This window comes from Theropithecus gelada, chromosome 9, assembly GCF_003255815.1.
Source record: "Theropithecus gelada isolate Dixy chromosome 9, Tgel_1.0, whole genome shotgun sequence".
NCBI classification, from domain to species: Eukaryota; Metazoa; Chordata; class Mammalia; order Primates; family Cercopithecidae; genus Theropithecus; species Theropithecus gelada.
In genome coordinates, this window is record NC_037677.1 from 113517435 (window position 1) to 113539162 (window position 21728).

Sequence of the window (21728 nt, forward strand, 5' to 3'; positions counted from 1 at the left end):
ATGAAGATAGTAGGTTTAAAAAGTTTAATTCTTTCTAAAAATGCAACTCTAAGTGAACAAAATAAAGTACATAATGAATATTCACCTCTGAAGCTCTGAAAAATGCTGAAAAGTTTGGTCCTCCTATGCTAATGGTATCTCTGTGTCTTAATTCTGTATATGATAAGGGCTCTAAGTCCAAAAAAGAAGTCTAAATATTTGTGAATTATTTAATACAGCAGCTATTCTACTGAATTGCAATGGTTAGAAATGAAGGAACTTAAAAACAAGTCTTGGTATTTTTCCACAGCATTCAGTAAATGTTCTAGACTAACTACATGCCAGGTTTTGTACTAGGCATGAGTAATTCAAAGATTAACAGTAAGACATAGTAGCCTACTCAATGCTTTTACCAGAGTGCTTTAAATTTCTGGCTTTCTCTTCGGAATTCTGATATTTCAATTCCAATTCCTTTTTATCTTCTTCTAGAAGCTCCAGTTGCTGTTTAAGGTTGTGTATTTCTTTGTGGAGTGTTTCATTTTCTAGTTGCTCTTCTAATTCTTTGACCTATACGTTATTAAAAAAAAAAAAAAAAAGACTTTTATGGGTGACAGTTTTTCCTTTGTCAAAGAAAAGAAAGGGAAAAAATAAGTATTTCCCTTTGACCGTACTTCATAGCAAACAGATTCCGATCCATCTTAACAACCATGCAAATTCTAGATACAATTAACACAAAATCAAAATCAGCTCTTTGATTTAAAATAAATTTACTGGGAGTTATGTACTAGACACTTGAATTTTTTTAAGTTTTATTTTAGGTTCGGGATACATGTGCAGGTTTGCTATATAGGTAAATTGTGTGTCACAGAGGTTTAGTGTACAGGTTGTTTCATTACCGAGGTAAAAAGCATAGTACCTGACAGATACTTTTTCGATCCTCTCTCTCCTACCCTCCACCGCCAAGTAAGCCCCAGTGTCTGTTGTTCCCTTCTTTGTGTCCATGTGTAATCAATGCTTAGCTCCCACTTAGAAGTGAGAACATTTGGTTTTCTATTCCTATGTTAGTTCCCTTAGGATTATGGCCTCCAGTTCCAATCATGTTGCTACAAAGGACATTATCTCATTCCTTTTTATGGCTACATAGTATTCCATGGTGTAATGCGTACCACGTTTTCTTTATCCAGTCTACCACGGATGGGCACTGAGGTTGACTCTACGACTTTGCTATTGCATATAGTGCTGCGATGAATATATACGTGCATGTGTCTTTATGGTAGAACGATTTATATTCCTTTGGGCATATATCCAATAATGGGATTGTTGGGTTGAATGGTATTTCTGTTTTAAGTTCTTTGAGAAATCGCCACACTGCTTTCCATAATGGCTGAACTTACATTCCCACCAGCAGTGTATAAGTGTCCTATTTCTCTGAAACCTTGCCAATATCTGCTAATTTTTGACGTTTTAATAACAGCCATTCTGACTGACACGAGATGGTATCTCATTGTGGTTTTGATTTTCATTTCTCTAATGATTAAGCATTTTTTATATGCTTGTTAGTCACACAGACACTTTAATTTTTAAGTATGAGTCACTTTTGTAACCATTTTCAAAAGAAAAATTCAGGTAATATTTTAAAAGACCCCAGGGGACACAAATTTAGTAATAAGTATCAAAAGTCTTCAAAAAAAAAAAAAAAAAAAAAAGAAAGGCTTTTGATTCAGTAAAACCACTTTTAGAAATTATTTTTAAAAATACTCTGAAATGAATTCACAGAAGTGGTTTTTTGTTTTGTTTTGTTTTTGTTTTTGTTTTTGTTTTGAGACAGAGTCTCACTCTTTTGGCCAGGCTGGAGTGCAGTGGCGCGATCTGGGCTCACTGCAAACTCCGCCTCCCAGGTTTAGGCAATCCTTGTGCCTCAGCCTTCTGAGTAGCTGGGGCTACAGGCACATGTCACCACACCCAGCTAATTTTTGTATTTTTAGTAGAGACAGGGTTTCACCACACTGGCCAGGCTAGTTTCGAACTCCTGGCCTTAAGTGATCCACCTGCTTCGGCCTCCCAAGGTGTTGAGATTACGGGCATGAGCCACCACACCTGGCCTGGAGTGTTCTTTACAACAGCAAAATGCTGCAAATAACCTAAATGTCCACCAATATTTTTGATTTAATAAATTATGGCATGTTTATTCAATGAAATATGATGCAACTATTTTAAATCACATAGTTAACTATATACTGACATGAGAAGATATATTACCAATGGAAAAAAAATCAGGGCATAAAATAGTATGCATGGTATGATTCAATTTAAACAAACTATATTTATAAAGTTATATATTTACAGAAAGTTCAGCTATGCACCAAAATATGGGATACTTGGTTAATCTTCTTTAACTTTTGCTATATTTTAAAAATGTATTATAAGGAGCATATGTTATTTTTATAATTGCAAAAACCATATGCTGTGCTTAAAAGACTGCTGCATCTGCAAGGGAACTTACAGACAGCTAAGAAACATTTTAAGCCACATACAGATGGTCCCCAATTTAGGATGGTTTGAGATACAGTTTTTCGACTTTACAATGGTGTGAAAGTGACACGCATTCAATACAAACCACACTTCGAATTCTGGATTTTGATCTTTTCCCAGGCTCGCAATGTGTAACAAGATACTCTCTCACAACCCTCTGCAACAGCAGCCAGCCACAGCTCCCAGTCAGTCACATGATCATGCAAGTAAATAACTGATACTCTAGAGCCGGGGTCCCCAAACCCCGGGTGTTGGACCGGTACTGGCCCATGGCCTGTTAGGAACCAGGCTGCACAGAAGGTTAGCAGCAGGCATGAGCAAGCATTACCGCCTGAGCTCTACCTTGTCAGATCAGCAGCAGCAAGAGACTCTTATAGAACCGCAAACCCTATTGTGAACTGCACATGCAAGGGACCTAGGTTGGCCGCTCTTTATGAGAATCTAATGCCTGATGATCTTAGGTGCTGCAGTTTCATCACAAAACCATCCCCCACCCTTTTCCCTCCCCAGTCCATGGAAAAAGTGTCTTCCACGAAACTGGTCCCTAGTGCCAAAAAGAATGGGGACTGATGCTCTAGTTTTCCAGTTTTGATTGATGCTCTGTGTTTCCAGTTGACTCTGCCCAATTGTAGGCTAATGTAAGCGTTCTGAGCACATTTAAGGTAGGCTAGGCTAAACTATGATATTCAGCAGGTTAGGTATATTATTTTTGATTTACAATATTTTCAACTAACATGGGTTTATCAGGATGTAACCCCATCGTAAGTCAAGGATCATCTGTATATGAAAAGACTGTAAGAATAACTGTATATATACAGAGTATAACAGTTTTAGAAATAGTGATTATTATAATTTCATTGACAACTTTAATCTTCAGTATCCACCAAGGTATACATACAACAATTTAATCTTCTTTATTTATTTATTTATTTATTTTTATTTTTATTTTTTTGAGATGGAGTCTCGCTCTGCCGCCCAGGCTGGAGTGCAGTGGCCGGATCTCAGCTCACTGCAAGCTCCGCCTCCCGGGTTCACACCATTCTCCTGCCTCAGCCTCCCGAGTAGCTGGGACTACAGGCGCCCGCCACGTCGCCCGGCTAGTTTTTTGTATTTTTTAGTAGAGACGGGGTTTCACCATGTTAGCCAGGATGGTCTCGGTCTCCTGACCTCGTGATCCGCCCGTCTCGGCCTCCCAAAGTGCTGGGATTACAGGCTTGAGCCACCGCGCCCGGCCAACAATTTAATCTTAAATCTAAGTTCAATTCAGTAGGTTCTAGGCATGTATTATTTGCTAAATGATTTAACTGTAAGTAGCTGGACTTTTCAGAACCAAAAGTTAAATTCTAGCATAAACTGAAACAAAAACACATTTTTTTTTCTCTTTTCTTGAAAAGTAATTCCTACACATGGGGACAAAAGAAAGAACGAAATTCTTTCCCTCCCACCCTGTTCTCCAGTTCTCTTTCCCAGGGGACTGTTACCACCTGTCCATCCAGAGCTACTCTACATATATATCAACATTTGTTTTTAAAATTATTTTCATTATTTATTTATTACACTTTAAGGTCTGGGGTACATGTGCAGAATGCGCAGGTTTGTTACACAGGTATACACATGCCATGGTGGTTTGCTGTACCCATCAACCTGTCATCTACACTAGGTATTTCTCCTAATGCTCTCCCTCCCCTTGCCCCCCACCTCCCAACAGGCCCTGGTGTGCGATGTTCCCCTCACTGTGTCCATGTGTTCTCATTGTTCAACTCCCACTTATGAGTGAGTACATGCAGTGTTTGGTTTTTTGTTCCTGGATTAGTTTGCTGAAAATGATGGTTTCCAGCTTTATCCATGTCTCTGCAAAGGACACAAACATATCCTTTTTTACGGCTGCATAGTATTCCATGGTGTTTATGTGCCACATTTTCTTTGTCCAGACTATCGTTGGTGGGCATTTGGGTTGGTTCCAAGTCTTTTCTATTATGAATAGTGCTGCAATAAACATGTGTGTATGTGTCTTTATAGTAGAATGATTTATAATTCTTTGAGTATATACCCAGTAATGGGATTGCTAGGTCAAATGGTATTTCTGGTTCTAGATCCTTGAGGAATCGCCACACTGTCTTCCACAACGGTTGAACTAATTTATACGCCCACCAACAGTGTAAAAGCATGCCTATTTCTCCACATTCTCTCCAGCATCTGTTGTTCCCTGACTTTTTAATAATCGCCATTCTAACTGGTGTGAGATGGTATCTCATTGCCATTTTGATTTGCATTTCTCTAATGACCAGTGATGATGAGCTTTTTTTCATATGTTTTTTGGCCACATAAATGTCTTCTTTTGAGAAGTGTCTGGTCATATACTTTGCCCACTTTTTGATGAAATTGTTTGTTTTTTGTGTGTGTGAATTTAAGTTCCTTGTAAATTCTGGATATTAGCCCTTTGTCGGAAGGATAGATGGCAAAAAGTTTCTCCCATTCTGTAGATTGCCTGTTCACTCTGATGATAGTTTCTTTTGCTGTGCATAAGTTCTTTAGTTTAATTAGATCCCATTTGTCAATTCTGGCTTTTGTTGCTATTGCTTTTGGTGTTTTAGTCATGAAGCCTTTGCCCACGCCTATGTCCTGAATGGTATTGCCTAGATTTTCTTCTAGGGTTTTTATGGTTTTAGGTCTTACATTTAAGTCTTTAATCCACCTTGAGTTAATTTTTGTATAAGGTGTAAGGAAGAGGTCCAGTTTCAGTTTTTTGCATATGGCTAGCCTATTTTCCCAATACCATTTATTAAATAGGGAATTCTTTCCCCATTGCTTGTTTTTGTCAGGTTTGTAAAAGATTAGATGGTTGTAGATGTGCGGTGTTATTTCTGGGGTCTCTGCTATGTTCCATTGGTCTATATCTCTATTTTGGTACCAGTACCATGCTGTTTTGGTTACTGCAGCCTTGTAGTATAGTCTGAAGCCAGGCAGGGTGATGACTCCAGCTTTGTTCTTTTTGCTTAGGATTGTCTTGGCAATATGGGCTTTTCTTCTGGTTTCACATGAAATTTAAAGCAGGTCTTTCTAATTCTGTGAAGAAAGTCAATGGTAGCTTAATAGGGATAGCATTGAATCTATAAATTACTTTGGGTAGTACGGCCGTTTTCACGATATTGATTCTTCCTATCCAAGAGTATGGAATGTTTTTCCATTTGTTTGTGTCCTCTCTTATTTCCTTGAGCAGTGGTTTGTCATTCTCCTTGAAGAGGTCCTTCACATCCCTTATAAGTTGTATTCCTAGGTATTTTATTCTCTTTGTAGCAATTGTGAATGGGAGTTCACTCAAGATTTGGCTCTCTGTCTGTCTATTATGGGTGTATAGGAAGCTTGTGATTTTTGCACACTGATTTTGTATCCTGAGACTTTGCTGAAGTTGCTTATCAGCTTAAGGAGATTTTGGGCTGAGATTTTGGGTTTTCTAAGTATTCAATCATGTCATCTGCAAACAAGAGACAATTTGACTTCCTCTCTTCCTATGTGAATACCCTTTATTTCTTTCCCTTGCCTGATTGTCCTGGCCAGAACTTTCAATACCATGTTGAATAGGAGTGGTGAGAGAGGGCATCCTTGTCATGTGCCAGTTTTCAAAGGGAATGCTTCCAGCTTTTGCTCATTCAGTATGATATTGGCTGTGAGTTTGTCATAAATAGCTCTTATTATTTTGAGATATGTTCCATCAATACCTAGTTTACTAAGACTTTTTAGCATGAAGGGGTGTTGAATTTTATTGAAGGCCTTTTCTGCATCTATTGAGATAATCATGTGGTTTTTCTCATTGGTTCTGTTTATGTGATGGATTACGTTTATTGATTTGAGTATGTTGAAACAGCCTTGCATCCCAGGGATGAAGCCGACCTGATTGTGGTAGATAAGCCTTTGTATGTGCTGCTGGATTTGGTTTGCCAGTATTTTATTGGGGATTCACATCGATGTTCATCAGGATATTAGCCTGAAATTTTCTTTTTTTGTTGTGTTTCTGCCAGGTTTTGGTATCAGGATGATGCTGGCCTCATAAAATGATTTAGGGAGGAGTCCCTCTTTTTCTATTGCTTGGAATAGTTTCAGAAGGAATGATACCAGCTCCTCTTTGTACCTCTGGTAGAATTCGGCTGTGAATCCGTCTGATCCTGGGCTTTTTTTGGTTAGCAGGCTATTAATTACTGCCTCAATTTCAGAACTTGTTATTGGTCTATTCAGGGATTCAACTTCTTCCTGGTTTAGTCTTAGGAGGGTGTATGTGTCCAGGAATTTATGCATTTCTTCTAGATTTTCTAGCTTATTTGCATACAGGTGTTTATAGTATTCTCTGATGGTAGTTTGTATTTCTGTGGGATTGGTGGTGATCCCCCCTCTACATTTTTTATTGTGTCTATTTGATTCTTCTCTCTTTTCTTCTTTATTAGTTGGGCTACCAGTCTACCTATTTTGTTAATCTTTTCAAAAAAACAGCTCCTGGATTCATTGATGTTTTTTGAAGGGTTTTTCGTGTCTCTGTCTCCTTCAGTTCTGCTCTGATCTTAGTTATTTCTTGACTTCTACTAGCTTTTGAATGTGTTTGCTCTTGCTTCTCTAATTCTTTTAATTGTGATGATAGGGTGTCAATGTTAGATCTTTCCTGCTTTCTCCTGTGGGCATTTAGTGCTATAAATTTCCCTCTAAACACTGCTTTAGCTATGTCCCAGAGATTCTGGTATGTTGTATCTTTGTTCTCATTGGTTTCAAAGAACTTATTTATTTCTGACTTCATTTTGTTATTTACTCAGTAGTCATTCGGAAGCAGGTTGTTCGGTTTCCAGGTAGTTGTGTGGTTTTGAGTGAGTTTCTCAATCCTGAATTCTAATTTGATTGTACTGTGGTCTGAGAGACTGTTTATGATTTCCATTCTTTTGCATTTGCCGAGAAGTGTTTTACTTCCAAATATGTGGTCAATTTTAGAATAAGTATGATGTGGTCCTGAGAAGAATATATATTCTGTTGATTTGGGATGGAGAGTTCTGTAGATGTCTATTAGGTCTGCTTGGTCCAGAGCTGAATTTAAGTCCTGAATATCTTTGTTAATTTTCTATCTCGTTGATGTGTCTAATATCGACAGTGGGGTGTTGAAGTCTCCCACTATTATTGTGTTGGAGTCTATATCTCTTTGTAGGTCTCTAAGAATTTGCTTTATGAATCTGGGTGCTCCTGTATTGGGTGCATATATATTTAGGATCATTAGCTCTTCTTGTTGTATTAATCCCTTTACCATTATGTAATACCCTTGTCTCTTTTGCTCTTCATTGGTTTAAAGTCTGTTTTATCAGAGACTAGGATTGCAACCCCTGCTTTTTTTGCTTTTCAGTTGCTTGGTAAATATTCCTCCATCCCTTTATTTTAAGCCTATGTGTCTTTACACGTGAGATGGGTCTCCTGAATACAGCACACCAATGGGTCTTGATTCTTTATCCAATTTGTCAGTCTGTGTCTTTTAATTGGGGGCATTTATCCCATTTACATTTAAGGTTAATATTGTTATGTGTGAATTTGATCCTGTCATTATTATGCTAGCTGGTTATTTTGCCATTAGTTTATGCAGTTTCTTCAGTGTGGTTGATCTTTACAATTTGGTATGTTTTTGCAGTAGCTGGTACCAGTTTTTCCTTTCCATGTTTAGTGCTTCCTTCAGGAACTCTTGTAAGGCAGGCCTGGTGGTGACAAAATCTCTCAGCATTTGTTTGTCTGTAAAGGATTTCTCATTTGCTTATGAAGCTTAATTTGGCCAGATATGAAATTCTGGGTTGAAAATTCTTGTCTTTAAGAATGTTGAATATTGGCCCCCACTCTTTTCTGGCTTGTAGGGTTTCTGCAGAGAGATCCATTGTTACTCTGATGGGCTTCCCCTTGTGAGTAACCCAACCTTTCTTTCTAGCTGCCCTTAACATTTTTTCCTTCATTTCAACCTTGATGAATCTGACGATTATGTGTCTTGGGGCTGCTCTTCTCGAGGAGTATCTTTGTGGTGTTCTCTGTGTTTCCTGAATTTGAATATTGGCCTGTCTTGCTGGGTGGGGAAGTTCTCCTGGATAATATCCTGAAGAGTGTTTTCCAACTTGGTTCCATTCTCCCCATCACTCTCCGGTACACCAATCAAACATAGGTTTGGTCTTTTCACATAGTCCCATCTTTCTTGGAGGCTTTGTTCATTCCTTTTCAGTCTTTTTTTCAATAATCTTGTCTTCATGCTTCATTTCATTAAGTTGATCTTCAATCTCTGATATCCTGTCTTCCACTTGATCGATTTGGCTATTGATACTTGCATATGCTTCACCAAGTTCTCCTGCTGTATTTTTCAGCTCCATCAGGTCATTTCTGTTCTTCTCTAAACTGGTTATTCTAGTTAGCAATTCCTCCAACTTTTTATCAAGGTTCTTGGCTTCCTTGCATTGGATTAGAACATGCTCCTTTAACTTGGAGGAGTTTGTTATCACCCACTTTCTGAAGCCTACTTCTGTCAATTTGTCAAACTCATTCTCCATCCACTTTTATTCCCTTGCTGGCTAGGAGTTGTGATTTTTTGGAGGACAAGAGGCATTCTGGTTTTTGGAATTTTCAGCCTTTTTGCACTAGTTTTTCCTCATCTTTCTAGATTTATCTACCTTTGGTCTTTGATGTTGGTAACCTCTGGATGGGGTTTTTGCGTGGATGCCCTTTTGTTGATGTTGATGTATTCCTTTCTTTTGTTAGTTTTCCTTCTAGCAGTCAGGCCCCTCTGCTACAGGTCTGCTGGAGTTTGCTGGAGGTCCACTCCCAACCCTGTTTGCCTGGGTATCATCAGTGGAAGCTGCAAAACAGCAAAGATTTCTGCCTGTTCCTTCCTCTGGAAGCTTCATCCCAGAGGGGCACCCGCCAGATGCCATCTGGAGTTCTCCTGTATGAGGTGACTGTAGACCCCTGCTGGGAGGTGTCTCCCAGTCAGGAGGCACTGGGGTAAGGGTCCACTTGAGGAGGTAGTCTATCTCTTAGCAGAGCTCAAGCACTGTGCTGGGAAATCTGCTGCTCTATTCAGAGCCGGCAGGCAGGAACGTTTAAGTCTGCTACAGGTGCGCCCACAGCTGCCTCTTCCCCCAGGTGCTCTGTCCCAGGGAGATGGGAGTTTTATCTATAAGCCCCTGACTGGGGCTGCTGCCTCTCTTTCAGAGATGCCCTGCCCAGAGAGGAAGGATCTAAAGAGGCAATCTAGCTACAGCAGCTTGGCGGAGCTGCAGTGGGCTCCGCCCAGTCCTAACTTCCTGGTGGCTTTGTTTACCCTGTGAGGGGAAAACAGCCTACTCAAGCCTCAGTAATGGCAGACACCCCACCTCCTACCAAGCTCGAGTGTACCAGGTTGACGTCAGACTGCTGTGCTGGCAGTGAGAGTTTCAAGCCAGTTGGATCTTGGTTTGCTGGGCTCTGTGGGGGTGGGATCTGCTGAGCTAGACCACTTAGCTCCCTGGCTTCTGCCCCTTTCCAGGGGAGTGAACAGTTCTGTGTTACTGGCGTTCCAGGTGCCACTGGGGTATGAAAAACACTCCTGCACCTAGCTCAGTGTCTGCCCAAATGGCCACCCAGTTTTGTGTTTGAATTCCAGGGCCCTGGTGGCATAGACACCCAAGAGAATCTCCTGGTCTATGGGTTGCAAAGGCCATGGGAAAAGCGTAGTATCTGGGCTGGAGTGCACCATTCCTCACAGCACAGTCCCTCATGGCTTCTCTTGGCTAGGGGAGGGAGTTCCCCAATTCCCTGCACTTCCCGGGTGAGGTGACACCCCACCCTGCTTCGGCTCGCCCTCCATGAGATGCACCCACTGTCTAACCAGTCCCAGTGAGATGAGCCAGGTACCCAATGCAGAAATCACCTCCCTTCTGTGTTGATCTCACTGGGAGCTGCAGACCGGAGCTGTTCCTATTCGGCCATCTTCCCAGCCACCAAATATGAACATTTCTTAGTGAGGCAAAACAAATCAACTCTACCTCACCACCAACTTTGTAAAAACTTTAGAACTTCCAAGGATTAAATGTCAATACTGTTGCCACAGAGGCTTTGACAGGTGATAACAAGTAGCAGCTAACAGCCTTTCCTTCCCAAATGAGGTACATTATAAGTAGTATAAACATTGATGTAATTTTTCTTAAGTGGTCTCTTTAATTTGAAAGTCTTTGTTCCACTTCTTTGCTTCTCCTCTCCCACATTCTCCTCTCACCTACCACAATGACTATTCTTTCTTCTTGGCACACAGAGGTACACTGTGTTAGTTGGAATAGCTCCACTCATCAAATTGAAATAACCACTTAGGAAGTCTTTAAACATACACATTTGTGCAAGTTTACAAAATCAGAAATTTTCTCTAAGCAAACAATTACTACTAATATGGACTTTCATTTTCTCTGAATAAAACCTATGCCCTCCAACAAGTGCTCTGAGATGAATAGAGCCTCTTAGTGTGTGCAGTCTCCAAAAAATACGTTTCCAAAAATCAAATTTCCAGACTTTGCGTTATCCAAGCTCTTCTTGAGTTATATTTCTTTCCCTTGCTTCTTCCGATCCTTTGGACAGTTTAAAGAGTATTATAAAGTGTACAACAGTGTGTTACAAATTTCAGTTTCACAACATTAAATTCATTTAGTTATTTTTTTCTAAAAGGTGGTTGGAAGGACTTAGTAACTAAGACAAAATATGAAACAGTAAATGACTGGACTGACTCCACAGGCACCCTTCATCTTAAATATATATGTGTATGCATGTACGCGTGTGTGCACCTAAAACTCCAGAAGAAAAGGGGTTACCTTTTGTTGATGCTGAATTCTCTCTTCTTCAAGGAGCTGGGTGAGTTTTGCATTTTCATCTAAAGCTTTCAAAAGCTGCTGATCAGGGACGGAGTTCTGCAGCAGAAGGTGGCTTTGCCTCTTTAGCTTGTTTTGCTCAATGAACATCTGCAAAAGTTTGTTACAAGAATGTATATAGCATTCAATCTCACATATCTCCTCAACTGTAACTTCAGCAAAAGAAAAGTACATGGAATTTTTATTAAGACATTAAAGGCAAATTCTGACTTGTACAAGTTTTAGAAGCAGTGATTGCTATGGTTTCACTCCTTTTATATAATCTTTAATATCTTTACTCCTGCCCCAACAAGATATTTATACAATAAGCTGGTCTTACTCTTCAGTTTTTAATATTTTATTATTGCTTTAAAATACACTAATATTAATAGCAGTAGCTCATATTTCTCAAGAACTTACCTTGTGTACTCCACTAAATATTTTATATGCATTATTTTAATCCTTACACCAATCCTATTAAAGTGCTTCTACTATGAAGAGGTAACATTTACTAAACACTATGTGACAGACATGGTGGGAATCATTTTACATTCATTATGTGTTATAATCCTTAAAACAACACTATCAAGTAGACACTACTATCATCTAATTTTACTGATAAGGTAACTGAGGCTCAAAGAAGTTAGGCGACTTTCCCAAGAACACACATAAGTGACAAGACCAGGATTTAAACCCATATCTGATTTACATGCCCAAGCTCTTAACCATCTGGCTAAGTTCCTCTACTATTTACTAGATCTAATGTTTTGTTTTAAACTAATTAGTTTCTCCCCAGTGATAAAAGTAGTTAACAGTAGAAGGGTAAAGGGGAGAAGGGAGACAGTATACTTTTATTGAGCACTTTATTAAGCAATTTATATATGTTATTTATCAAACCCTCACAACTTTACATGATTGAAAATAACATTAATTTCTATTCACCTGTTATTTCTTTTCCTTAACACACTACCCAATTTGGCCAGTGAGTGATTCCAAGTATGAAACGTTTCTGTTAAACTTTGAAATCTGGCCTACCAATTTTATAGTAGAGCTTCACCTTTTCAGATTTTTAACAGCATTACGAAATTTACACTGGAACTTAACTGAAAGCTCTGAACTGTAAAATGATTTGCTACAGCCCTCATGTTAGTTTGTTCAACAACTTCACCCACCATGTAACAGAAAAAGTCAGCAAATAAAGCTCAGGACAAAAACATTTTCCATCAACCTCCATGTGGCAAGACCACAGCTTTAATGATTTATACAATCCTTAAGCTCTTGATCAGTAACGATTTCCAAATCGAAGTCAAGTCATGAATATACTATACTAAAACACTAACATTTTCTTCCCAGTATGTCTTCCTATGAGAGAGGAAAAAAAGGTCAGAAGCTTTCCTTCTTTGCCTGTGCAGGGATTTATGAAAAGCCCATGAAACTACAACAGGGTTCTTCTGCAGAATTAAAACACATTACAAAGTCAAACAGGTAAATAAACAATTGTATATACATGAAACCCACATTCTTCTTCCATTTGTGTGAGAGTGAGAGGTATAGAGACTGCAGTGAGGGAGAGTATGTGCATGTATGCTTGGCTAGAGAAGGGTGAGACACAGCTTCAGCATTCTAAGAAAGAGTAATCAATATTTCATTACAGTATCTTAAACTTCAGACCAGTGATTTAATTAAAATGAATTGTTTTGGGTGATCATTATGATTACAGTATTTTTTTTTCTTTTTCTTTTTGAGATGGAGTCTCACTCTGTTGCCCAGGCTGGAGTACAGTGGCACAATCTCAGCTCACTACAGCCTCCACCTCCCAGGTTCAAGTGATTCTCGTGCCTCAGCCTCCCGAGTAGCTGGGACTACAGGTGCCTGCCACCACGCCTGGCGAATTTTTGTATTTTTAGTAGAGATGGGGTTTCACTATGTAGGCCAGGTTGGTCTCGAACTCCTGGCCTCAAATGATGCCCCCACCTCGGTCTCCCAAAGTGCTGGGATTACAGATGTGAGCCACCATGCCTGGCCAAAAAATTTAATTATGCTGAATAAATTTAAAAATTTAATATAGTTATGAAGACAATTGATAGTTTTCTTGTTGAGGGGGATTATGTTTTTGGTTTTGTTTTCTAAATAAACTAGTGGGAATTAAGAGTGGGGGGTAACTTTCAATTTTTATTTTATACATTTAGAAAATATTTGTATCTTTGTGCAAGGCACACATATTCCTTTTCAATTAAAAATACAAACTAAATTAACCTTAAAAATTGATTTCTAAGGCTCTAGACTATAAGCTCCAAGAGGGCAGGGCTCATATTTGCTTTCTTCACCATTGGATTCCCAATGTCAGCATAGTGTCTGGCAGAGTAAGATGTTTGCTGCATGCCCTAAGTGGTAAGTAAAAGGCAAAAGAATGGGACTCTGTTGTTAAACTAAATTTTGTGTCTTTGTACTTATCTGTTGAAAACCTGAGAATGCATAAACTATGTAAAAAGGAAAATATACTAGTTCCAATCTAGTGCTTTTTTTTTTTAAAGTTTTCTTCTCACTATTGCATAGATTGAAACTAGATATTATAAAATTGTTGAGTACCACTGCAAATATTTATGCTGCCAATAACATAAGTACCATTGCTCTTGCTTCCTTTCTCTCCTCAAACTTCTACCTCCTCATTCTGGGTTAACATGTCAGCATCATTGTTTCCACCAACCGCTAAGACTGAAGACCAGGTGAACGGCAGAGTCAGTCATTCATTTTTGTCCTCTTACTGCAACCTTGCTTCTTCCATCTGTCTTCTCTGCTACTACATGGCCTTCAAGTTTTTCTTTGAGCTGCTTTGTATTCTAACATCATTGTGCAAACAACAGATGGAAAACTGAAAATGTCTTGAAATGAGACCCTGCTATTCAGGTCAAAATCAGCCAACCTTTCCAGTTTTGCAATAAAGGGATCTTCACATTATCCCTGCTTCCCCACCCCCTCCACTGTTTATTTCATTGCATTATTTATATTGCTGCAACGTTTTCCAGAGGGCTCTGACACACTTCAATTCTTTTTCCTTTCTTCCAAGTAATAAGACAAAAATATTTACTCACCTTTCATTAAATTCTCTGAATAAAATGAATCATAATATTTCAAGTCAGATCTACTTGGCCCAAACCTTTGGTAGAGTTCATTGCTAGCACAGCTACACTCAAGCACAGAAAGAGCCCCACAAAACCATAAGCAGATTTTCAAATGTCATTCCCATAATGCCACGCTTTGTCTTCCTTCTATGCCTTGGATACCTTTACCTAGGACTGTTTTACATTTCCTGAGCTATTTCCTTTCAACCCACAGTATGCACATAAATTCAAATTACACCTACAGGATGGAGATCTCATTTCAGAACAGTTTTTTAGTTTAGCCGACTGGTGAACTCCTCATGCCCCTGGACTCTAGCCCCAGGACCATGGAAGACGCAATGACTGCATGTCAACAGGTAAGCCGGAACAAAAGATGCTCAAAGCTGATCTCTAACATGAGAGGAAGATCAGTAGGCTGGCGAAAGGCTGAGATAATGAAAATGAATATACTACATGGCAGTGTTCCACAGCCAGTGGAAGAATCGCCTGGCATAATGACAGCACTGCACAATGGCTGAAGAGAAATACTGATACCATAATACTGTTATCTGAGATGGTATATGGAGATACATCCAAGAATTTAAGCCTATTTGAAACGTACAGGCATCCTGTACCCAAGCTGGACTTTCCATCACAAGCCATGGGTATCACCAAATGCAATTCCTTTCCCTTACACAGCATTTTATAGTTAACACAACACTTTTGAAAAATTTTGCCATTAAAATCCACTTGGTCAGGTCTGTATTACTGTCCATTTTACAGATGGTAAAAGTGAAGCCCTGAGAGGCTAAAGAATTGCTCAGAGGTCATACAACTAGTAACTGACATGCCAAAATTTGAGCCCAGATCTTCTGACAATGAACTTGATACTATTCTGTTATCTGCCTCCCTAAACCAGCAAATCCTTAATTGAAACTGGTGAGTTCTTATTCAACCTCAAGAATTTGTCTGACATGTCATGTGCATATCAGAGTATGATAAGGTCCCTTACAAAACAAAATTAAAAAGGTTTTTACTGCTGGGCACAGTGGCTCATACCTGTAATCTCCCAGTACTTTGGGAGGCCGAGGCGAGCGGATCACGAGGTCAGGAGATCAAGACCATCCTGGCCAACATGGTGAAACCCCATCTCTACTAAAAGTGCAAAAATTAGCTGGGCATGGTGGTGAGTGCCTGTAATCCCAGCTACTCGAGAGGCTGAGGCAGGAGAATCACTTGAATCAGGGAGCTGGAGGTTGCAGTGAACTGAGATTGTGCCACTGCACTCCAGCCTGGCAACAGAGCGAGACTCTGTCTCAAGGAAAAAAAAAAAGGGTTTTTACAAGATACCCACCTCTTGTGCAAATGACTCCGCTTTCTTTCGAAGGTCCTTCTCCAGCTCCAGGTTTACTTGCATCTCCTCATACTCTTCTACAGCTAACATGGACACTTAAGAAGATAAAGGGAAAAAAACCCAGACAATAAGTCACACAAATAATCAGGAATATGGATGAAAAACAGTGTTGAAAAGATTCTTCATACCAGCATCCAGGTACCCTCATGCATTCCTGGTTGGCATATAAATTGATAAAACCTTTTTGGAGAGCAACTTGGCAATGTGAATCAAAAATCTAAAACTATTCATACACTTTGAATAATCCCACTTCTAGGAATGCATATGCTAAGATTGTGCATATACAGACATTTGGTTGCAAGGATGCTCTCCACCTCACTGCTGATAAAAGTGAAAGGACATAATGCTCTAACACTGAAGGAGCAGTAAATTGTGTTACAAGAAATATTATTCTGCCATCAAAATTATATTGTAGAAGCATACTTAGTAAATGGAAAGACATCTGTGATGTATTTTTAAAAACAGATCGCAAAAATTAGTGCAAAATGAATTCATTTTTGTTCTTTAAAAGCCACAGATAAAGCACATCAACAGCCATTTCACAGAATAGAAAATATACAAAAGGCCAATAAACATGTGGAAAGATGCTCATCTTCATTAGGAATCAGGGAAATGCAGAGTAAAAACACTTCTTACACCCGTCCAAGAGGCTACTGGTAAAAATTTTAAAGCATGGTTTTATTAAATTTGGAGAGGACAGAAAACCATGGGAACACATATATTGTTAATAGGACTGTAAACTGATAGATCTTATACAATTTGGTATGCAGTGAAAAAAAAATTGAAGGTAAAATTTTACATTTGGCATATGTCTTAGAGAAACTCTTGGACATGTGCACCAGATGACATGTCTAACAATTTTTATAATAACATGACTCAGAATAGCAGAAATCTGGAAACAGCCCAAAGTCTACCAACAGGATACTACTTAAAATAATTTTAGTGTAGTCACCTAACGGAATAGCATACAGCAGCGAAAACAAACATACCACAGCTATGCCTGTCCACATGCATGAATCTCACAAACACAAAAAGTTGCAGAAGGTTATAGGAAAAATGATTCCATTTATACAGAGTTCAAAAATATGCAAAATTAAACAATGCTGTTTAGGGATACATACATATTTGGCAAAACTACAAATAAAAGAAAGGAAATAATAAAAATTCAAGGGAGAGGTATGAGCAGAGAGGGATGTTCATGGGTTTACAAAGTACCAGCAAGTATAAAGAGAATTCTTTTACTGGTATTTCCTCTGTCTTATATATATATAATAAACATATTTAACACAAAATTCCATGTGTATATATATAGATTTGTTTAAGATTGGAAGAATATACACTAAAATGTTACTAGTGCTTATCTTTGAATTGCAAAAGTTGAGATTTTTTTCTTTTCTTACATGAATCTAAATTTTCCACCAAAGAAAGTATATTACCTGAATATATATATTTTTAAATATATAATATATATTAAATGTAAATAAATGTATAAATATAAATGTATAAAAATGTAAATATTTTTATATAATATATATTTATATATATAATGATTTATATATATAATATGTATTATTTATTTATTTATTTATTTTTGAGAGACGAAGTCTCGCTACGTCTGTCGCCCAGGCTGGAGTGCAGTGGTGCAATCTCGGTTCACTGCAACCTCCGCCTCCTAGGTTCAAGCGATTCTCCTGCCTCAGCCTCCTGAGTAGCTGGGGTTACAGACAGATGCCTGCCACCACATCCAGCTAATTTTTGTATTTTAGCAGAGACGAGGTTTTACCATGTTGGTCAGGCTGGTCTCAAACTCGTGATCTCAAGTAATCCACTCGCCTCAGCCTCCCAAACTGCTGGGATTAGTGGTGTGAGCCACAGCGCCTGGACATCTAAGTTATTTTTAAGTGTTCTCCATATTTACAAAGGAGAGAAACAAACAGCCTTAGATCCATTCAGACCCAAAGAATCAGAGCTTTGTACCAAAGAGTTACTGCAAGACAGAAAGCTTCAAAAAGAAGGTCCTGTCAAATAAAAGTAACATAAATTCTTTGCTATTTTCAACATTCAGTGGCCTATTTTGTTAAATAGTGATAATGACAGGACAGAGGGAGTGATGACGCCATTAGATATTAGGCACAAGCTAGGCAGACAGCACACTGTCCATCCACTTCTGGTGAGGCACCTCCACCCTGAGCTGAGTCATACCAACACAATCTTTCAAAAGGCTCTCTTAACAGCTGCCTTCACACACTGTTCCGCCAGGGCACTTCAATCCTAACTGACTAAGGACTGGTTTGCTGTGTAATGACATAGAATTTCAAACTCTGTACTCTGTAAATCTACAGCCTCCTCAGATGAAAGACTAGTAAGTAGAGCAATATGAGTGGTGATTTTTGGCGTGAATTATAGGTCCCTGAGAGCTAAATGATTTTCAAGCCTATTTAAAAAAGAAATTTCATGAAGAAAACAAAGAACACTGTGACTATCTGAAGCCCTGGCAAGATAATTGACTCTCTTTTCTATGTCTAGAACACTATAATAAAAAGGGAATTTTCACATGTCCTGGCCCTTCTGACTTGGAATCTGAAAAAAATCAGATTGGTCCTAGTCAGGTACGTATTTACATAATTTCTCTCTCTTTCTAGACAGAGGGCTCTCTGAAGGCAAGAGCTACATGATTAACCCTTGCAGAACCCTTTTCCTAACACAGTGAATCAAGACTGAAAATTCTACACCATTTATATCTTTAAATACAGAAAGACTTGAAGAAATGTTACAATCCAGCATATTGCCCACATTTAACTACAAGGTCTTTTATTTATGAAAAAAATCCCAGTTGATTAATGATAAAAAGATTAACCGCTACCACCACCACCAATAGGGAAGGCCCTGGGTCGCAAAGGCTTCCTGTTAGTGTTGCAGCTTCTAAACAAGGAAAGAGAGTGGCTGAGGGAAAAAGAGAGAACAGAAAGTATATTAAGTTCTTCCTACTACTTCCCAGAATTACTTTTGCAGAACCACACTTTGGCATCATTTCCTTGTCTTAAACTGGGAGACACATGAAACAGCCCTCATGAGAGTTGACGCCGCATTTTATAACTAGGTGGATAAAGTCACTGTTGACCAAAGTACACGAAATTTTCTCTGGAGATAACCACTGGAGACATTTCCCTCTCACCAGGAGACCAGCTCTGCTTTTCCTGATCATTAGGTTCATTTTCATGTGATTCATTTAAATGATAATCAATCTCTTATTGCACTGACTGCCAGACAGCTCAGAGCCAGATTTCAGACAGACAGGCAGGAAATGTGCAAGACCTCAGAACAAGAATGCACTTTGTATCTCAATCTAACTCTCACTTTCCTTTGTCCCATTTCCCACATCCTCTTAATTTACAATTTCATCACATAATGTTACGTGTTTTATGTAGACAGCCTAACCTCTTCTGGATTGAGAGTTACTAAATAACCTACCAAATATATAAATGCTGAGGGGATAGCTAAAAAGGCCATGATCCCTGGATATATGTAAGACAGAAGTAGTATTTCTGTTAAGAGGTTTCAAAATGAGTGGGTTCCTTGTTCCTCAAGTGAAATCACTTTTAGATGTTCCCAGACTCTAAGTTGGGTAATAAAATAATAGGAATGGGAGAGACACACTGCTAGAAAAACACAATATAGGAGATTTTATTTACAATCATACTTAGGCATAGGAGTAAAATGACACACAATATATGCAAACAGAACAAACTGCATATGTATTTCAGAAAAAAAGATTGGACAGACTTACCTCTATTGCATTTTTCTAAGACTTTTCTCTGTTCAAGAACTTCTGAATTTAAAACAGCCTTTTCTTGTTTAACTTTATTTACCTAAAAATGTGAGATTTTTCAGGGGAGAAAACACCAAAAATTGTAAAACAGGACATATGGCAATGTGTGATACTCAATTGCTGTTCAACTTTCAACATGAAGTTACAATTTAAAGCAGCAATTGGTTTCAATGTGTTAAGACTTTTTATTAAAGCTCTTCTTTAAAGCTTCAAGGATAGCTATTTAAGTTAGGATGTGTACCTGGTACAGAACTTATTGATATATTCCAGTTGGCATTGGCCCCTAAACATGACAGTATGCTAGCCATCCAATGTAAATGATACATATTTTTTTAAAAGTAAAAAAAAAAAAAGAATATAGAGATGGGGTCTCATATGGTGCCTAGGCTGGTCTCGAACTCCTGGGCTCAAGCAATCCTCTTGCTTCAGCCTCCTGAAGTGCTGGGATTACAGACTTGAGCCACCATACCCAGCCATGATTCATATTTTTAATGCAAAAATCCAACTAAAGATCACCCAGAAAATACAAGAATCATTTAGTCAAGATCTGATACTCAATTTTGGTATTCATTTTTAATGTTGATTACTTTTGACTTAAGACAAACATGAACTTTTAAAATAAAGGAAGACTTTGAACTTTGATGACTCTTGGCTTAAATAAAATACATATAAATACTCCCACAAAAATTTAAATTTCTGAAATAACTGTTGATGTCTATAAATGAAAAGAGAATACTATAGAAAAGTTTTTTTTTTTTTTTAAAGAACATAAAGAAAAGCTACATATAGCAAGGTAGAAGATAAATCTCAAATACATTATATTGAATTTAGAAAGCAGGCATGTTCATAATATTTAAAAACACTCAAAATACTATGTATTGTAGTGAACATGTAAACATATCCACTGACATGATAAACACCAAGTTCAGAATAATGGTTATTTAGGGAAACTGGGCAGGAAGCAAGGATTATGCAACTAGAAAGAGTTATACCAGGGCTTTCATCACTGTGCTAATATTCTGTGAATTAAGTTAGGTAGCAGGTATATGGATGTTCATTAAAAATAATTTTTTTTAGACACAGGGTCTCTGTCACTCAGGCTGGAGGGTGGTAATACAATTATTGCAGCCTCGAACTCCTGGGCTCAGGCAATCCTCCCACCTCAGCCCTCTGAGCAGCTGGGACTACAGGCACATGCCACCACGCCTGGCTAATATTTTTAAAAATATTTTTGAGAGACGAGGTCTTGCTGGTCTCCAACTCCCGGGCTCAAAGTGATCCTCCTGCCTCGGCCTCCCAAAGTGTGGGATTACAGGCGTGAGCCACTGAACTCAGCCCCATTATTTTGTTCATTATGCCTTTTCAGATGTCTGAAACAGTCATAATAAAAATAATTGTTGAACTGTCTTCCAATAACACCTCTAAGTGGGAAGGGAGAGAATCATCAGTAAATAATCACAACTGAGGAACAGAGCACACCGAGAAACAAAGATAATGGTCCTGAAAGTGGTTCTGAATCCATCAGCACCTCCAGATAATCTATGAACTGGTTCTTTTAGTGTAGGCTTTATTTTTGGTTTTGGTTTAAATTAGTAACTGGTACACACTGTCTAACAGTAAGGCCCTTTCCAAAATATCATCATCCTTCTTCCCATTCATTATACTGTTTTGCCACAATAATAAAAGGAGCTCAGACTGGGAAGTTGGCGGACACTGCTTCCCAACCTTTTTTACATCATGGCTTCCAAGAAAACGACCATATGTGTATGCGAACTGAGGTAACTGGATGAGGCTGCTCACTGACAGGATCAATACATTGGCATGTTCATAAGCCACTTTATCAAGGCGCAGTAGCACATCAGTTGGGAAGCGGTGGGCTACAGAATCTAAGAACCACTGATACAAATTAAATCAAGAATCAAGACTGTGAAGGCAAATCTTTGAAGCCTCGTGCAAATAAAAGGCAATTGTGGGGGTCTTGTTCTTAGACAGTTCAAAAGGAA

General features: G+C 38.6%; 1 protein-coding gene across 5 annotated transcripts in view; it reads right to left on the bottom strand.

Moving 5' to 3' along the window:
* Positions 1–21728, bottom strand: part of SHTN1 (shootin 1) — a 120563-nt gene that overhangs the window by 44779 nt on the left and 54056 nt on the right. For all 5 annotated transcript variants that reach the window (XM_025395605.1, XM_025395607.1, XM_025395609.1 and 2 more), the window contains 4 exons: positions 19684–19765; positions 15837–15931; positions 11346–11492; positions 393–546 (listed from right to left, as the gene is read on the bottom strand). In XM_025395605.1, the coding sequence (XP_025251390.1) occupies positions 393–546; positions 11346–11492; positions 15837–15931; positions 19684–19765 (478 nt within the window). The remainder of the gene's footprint in view (positions 1–392; positions 547–11345; positions 11493–15836; positions 15932–19683; positions 19766–21728) is intronic.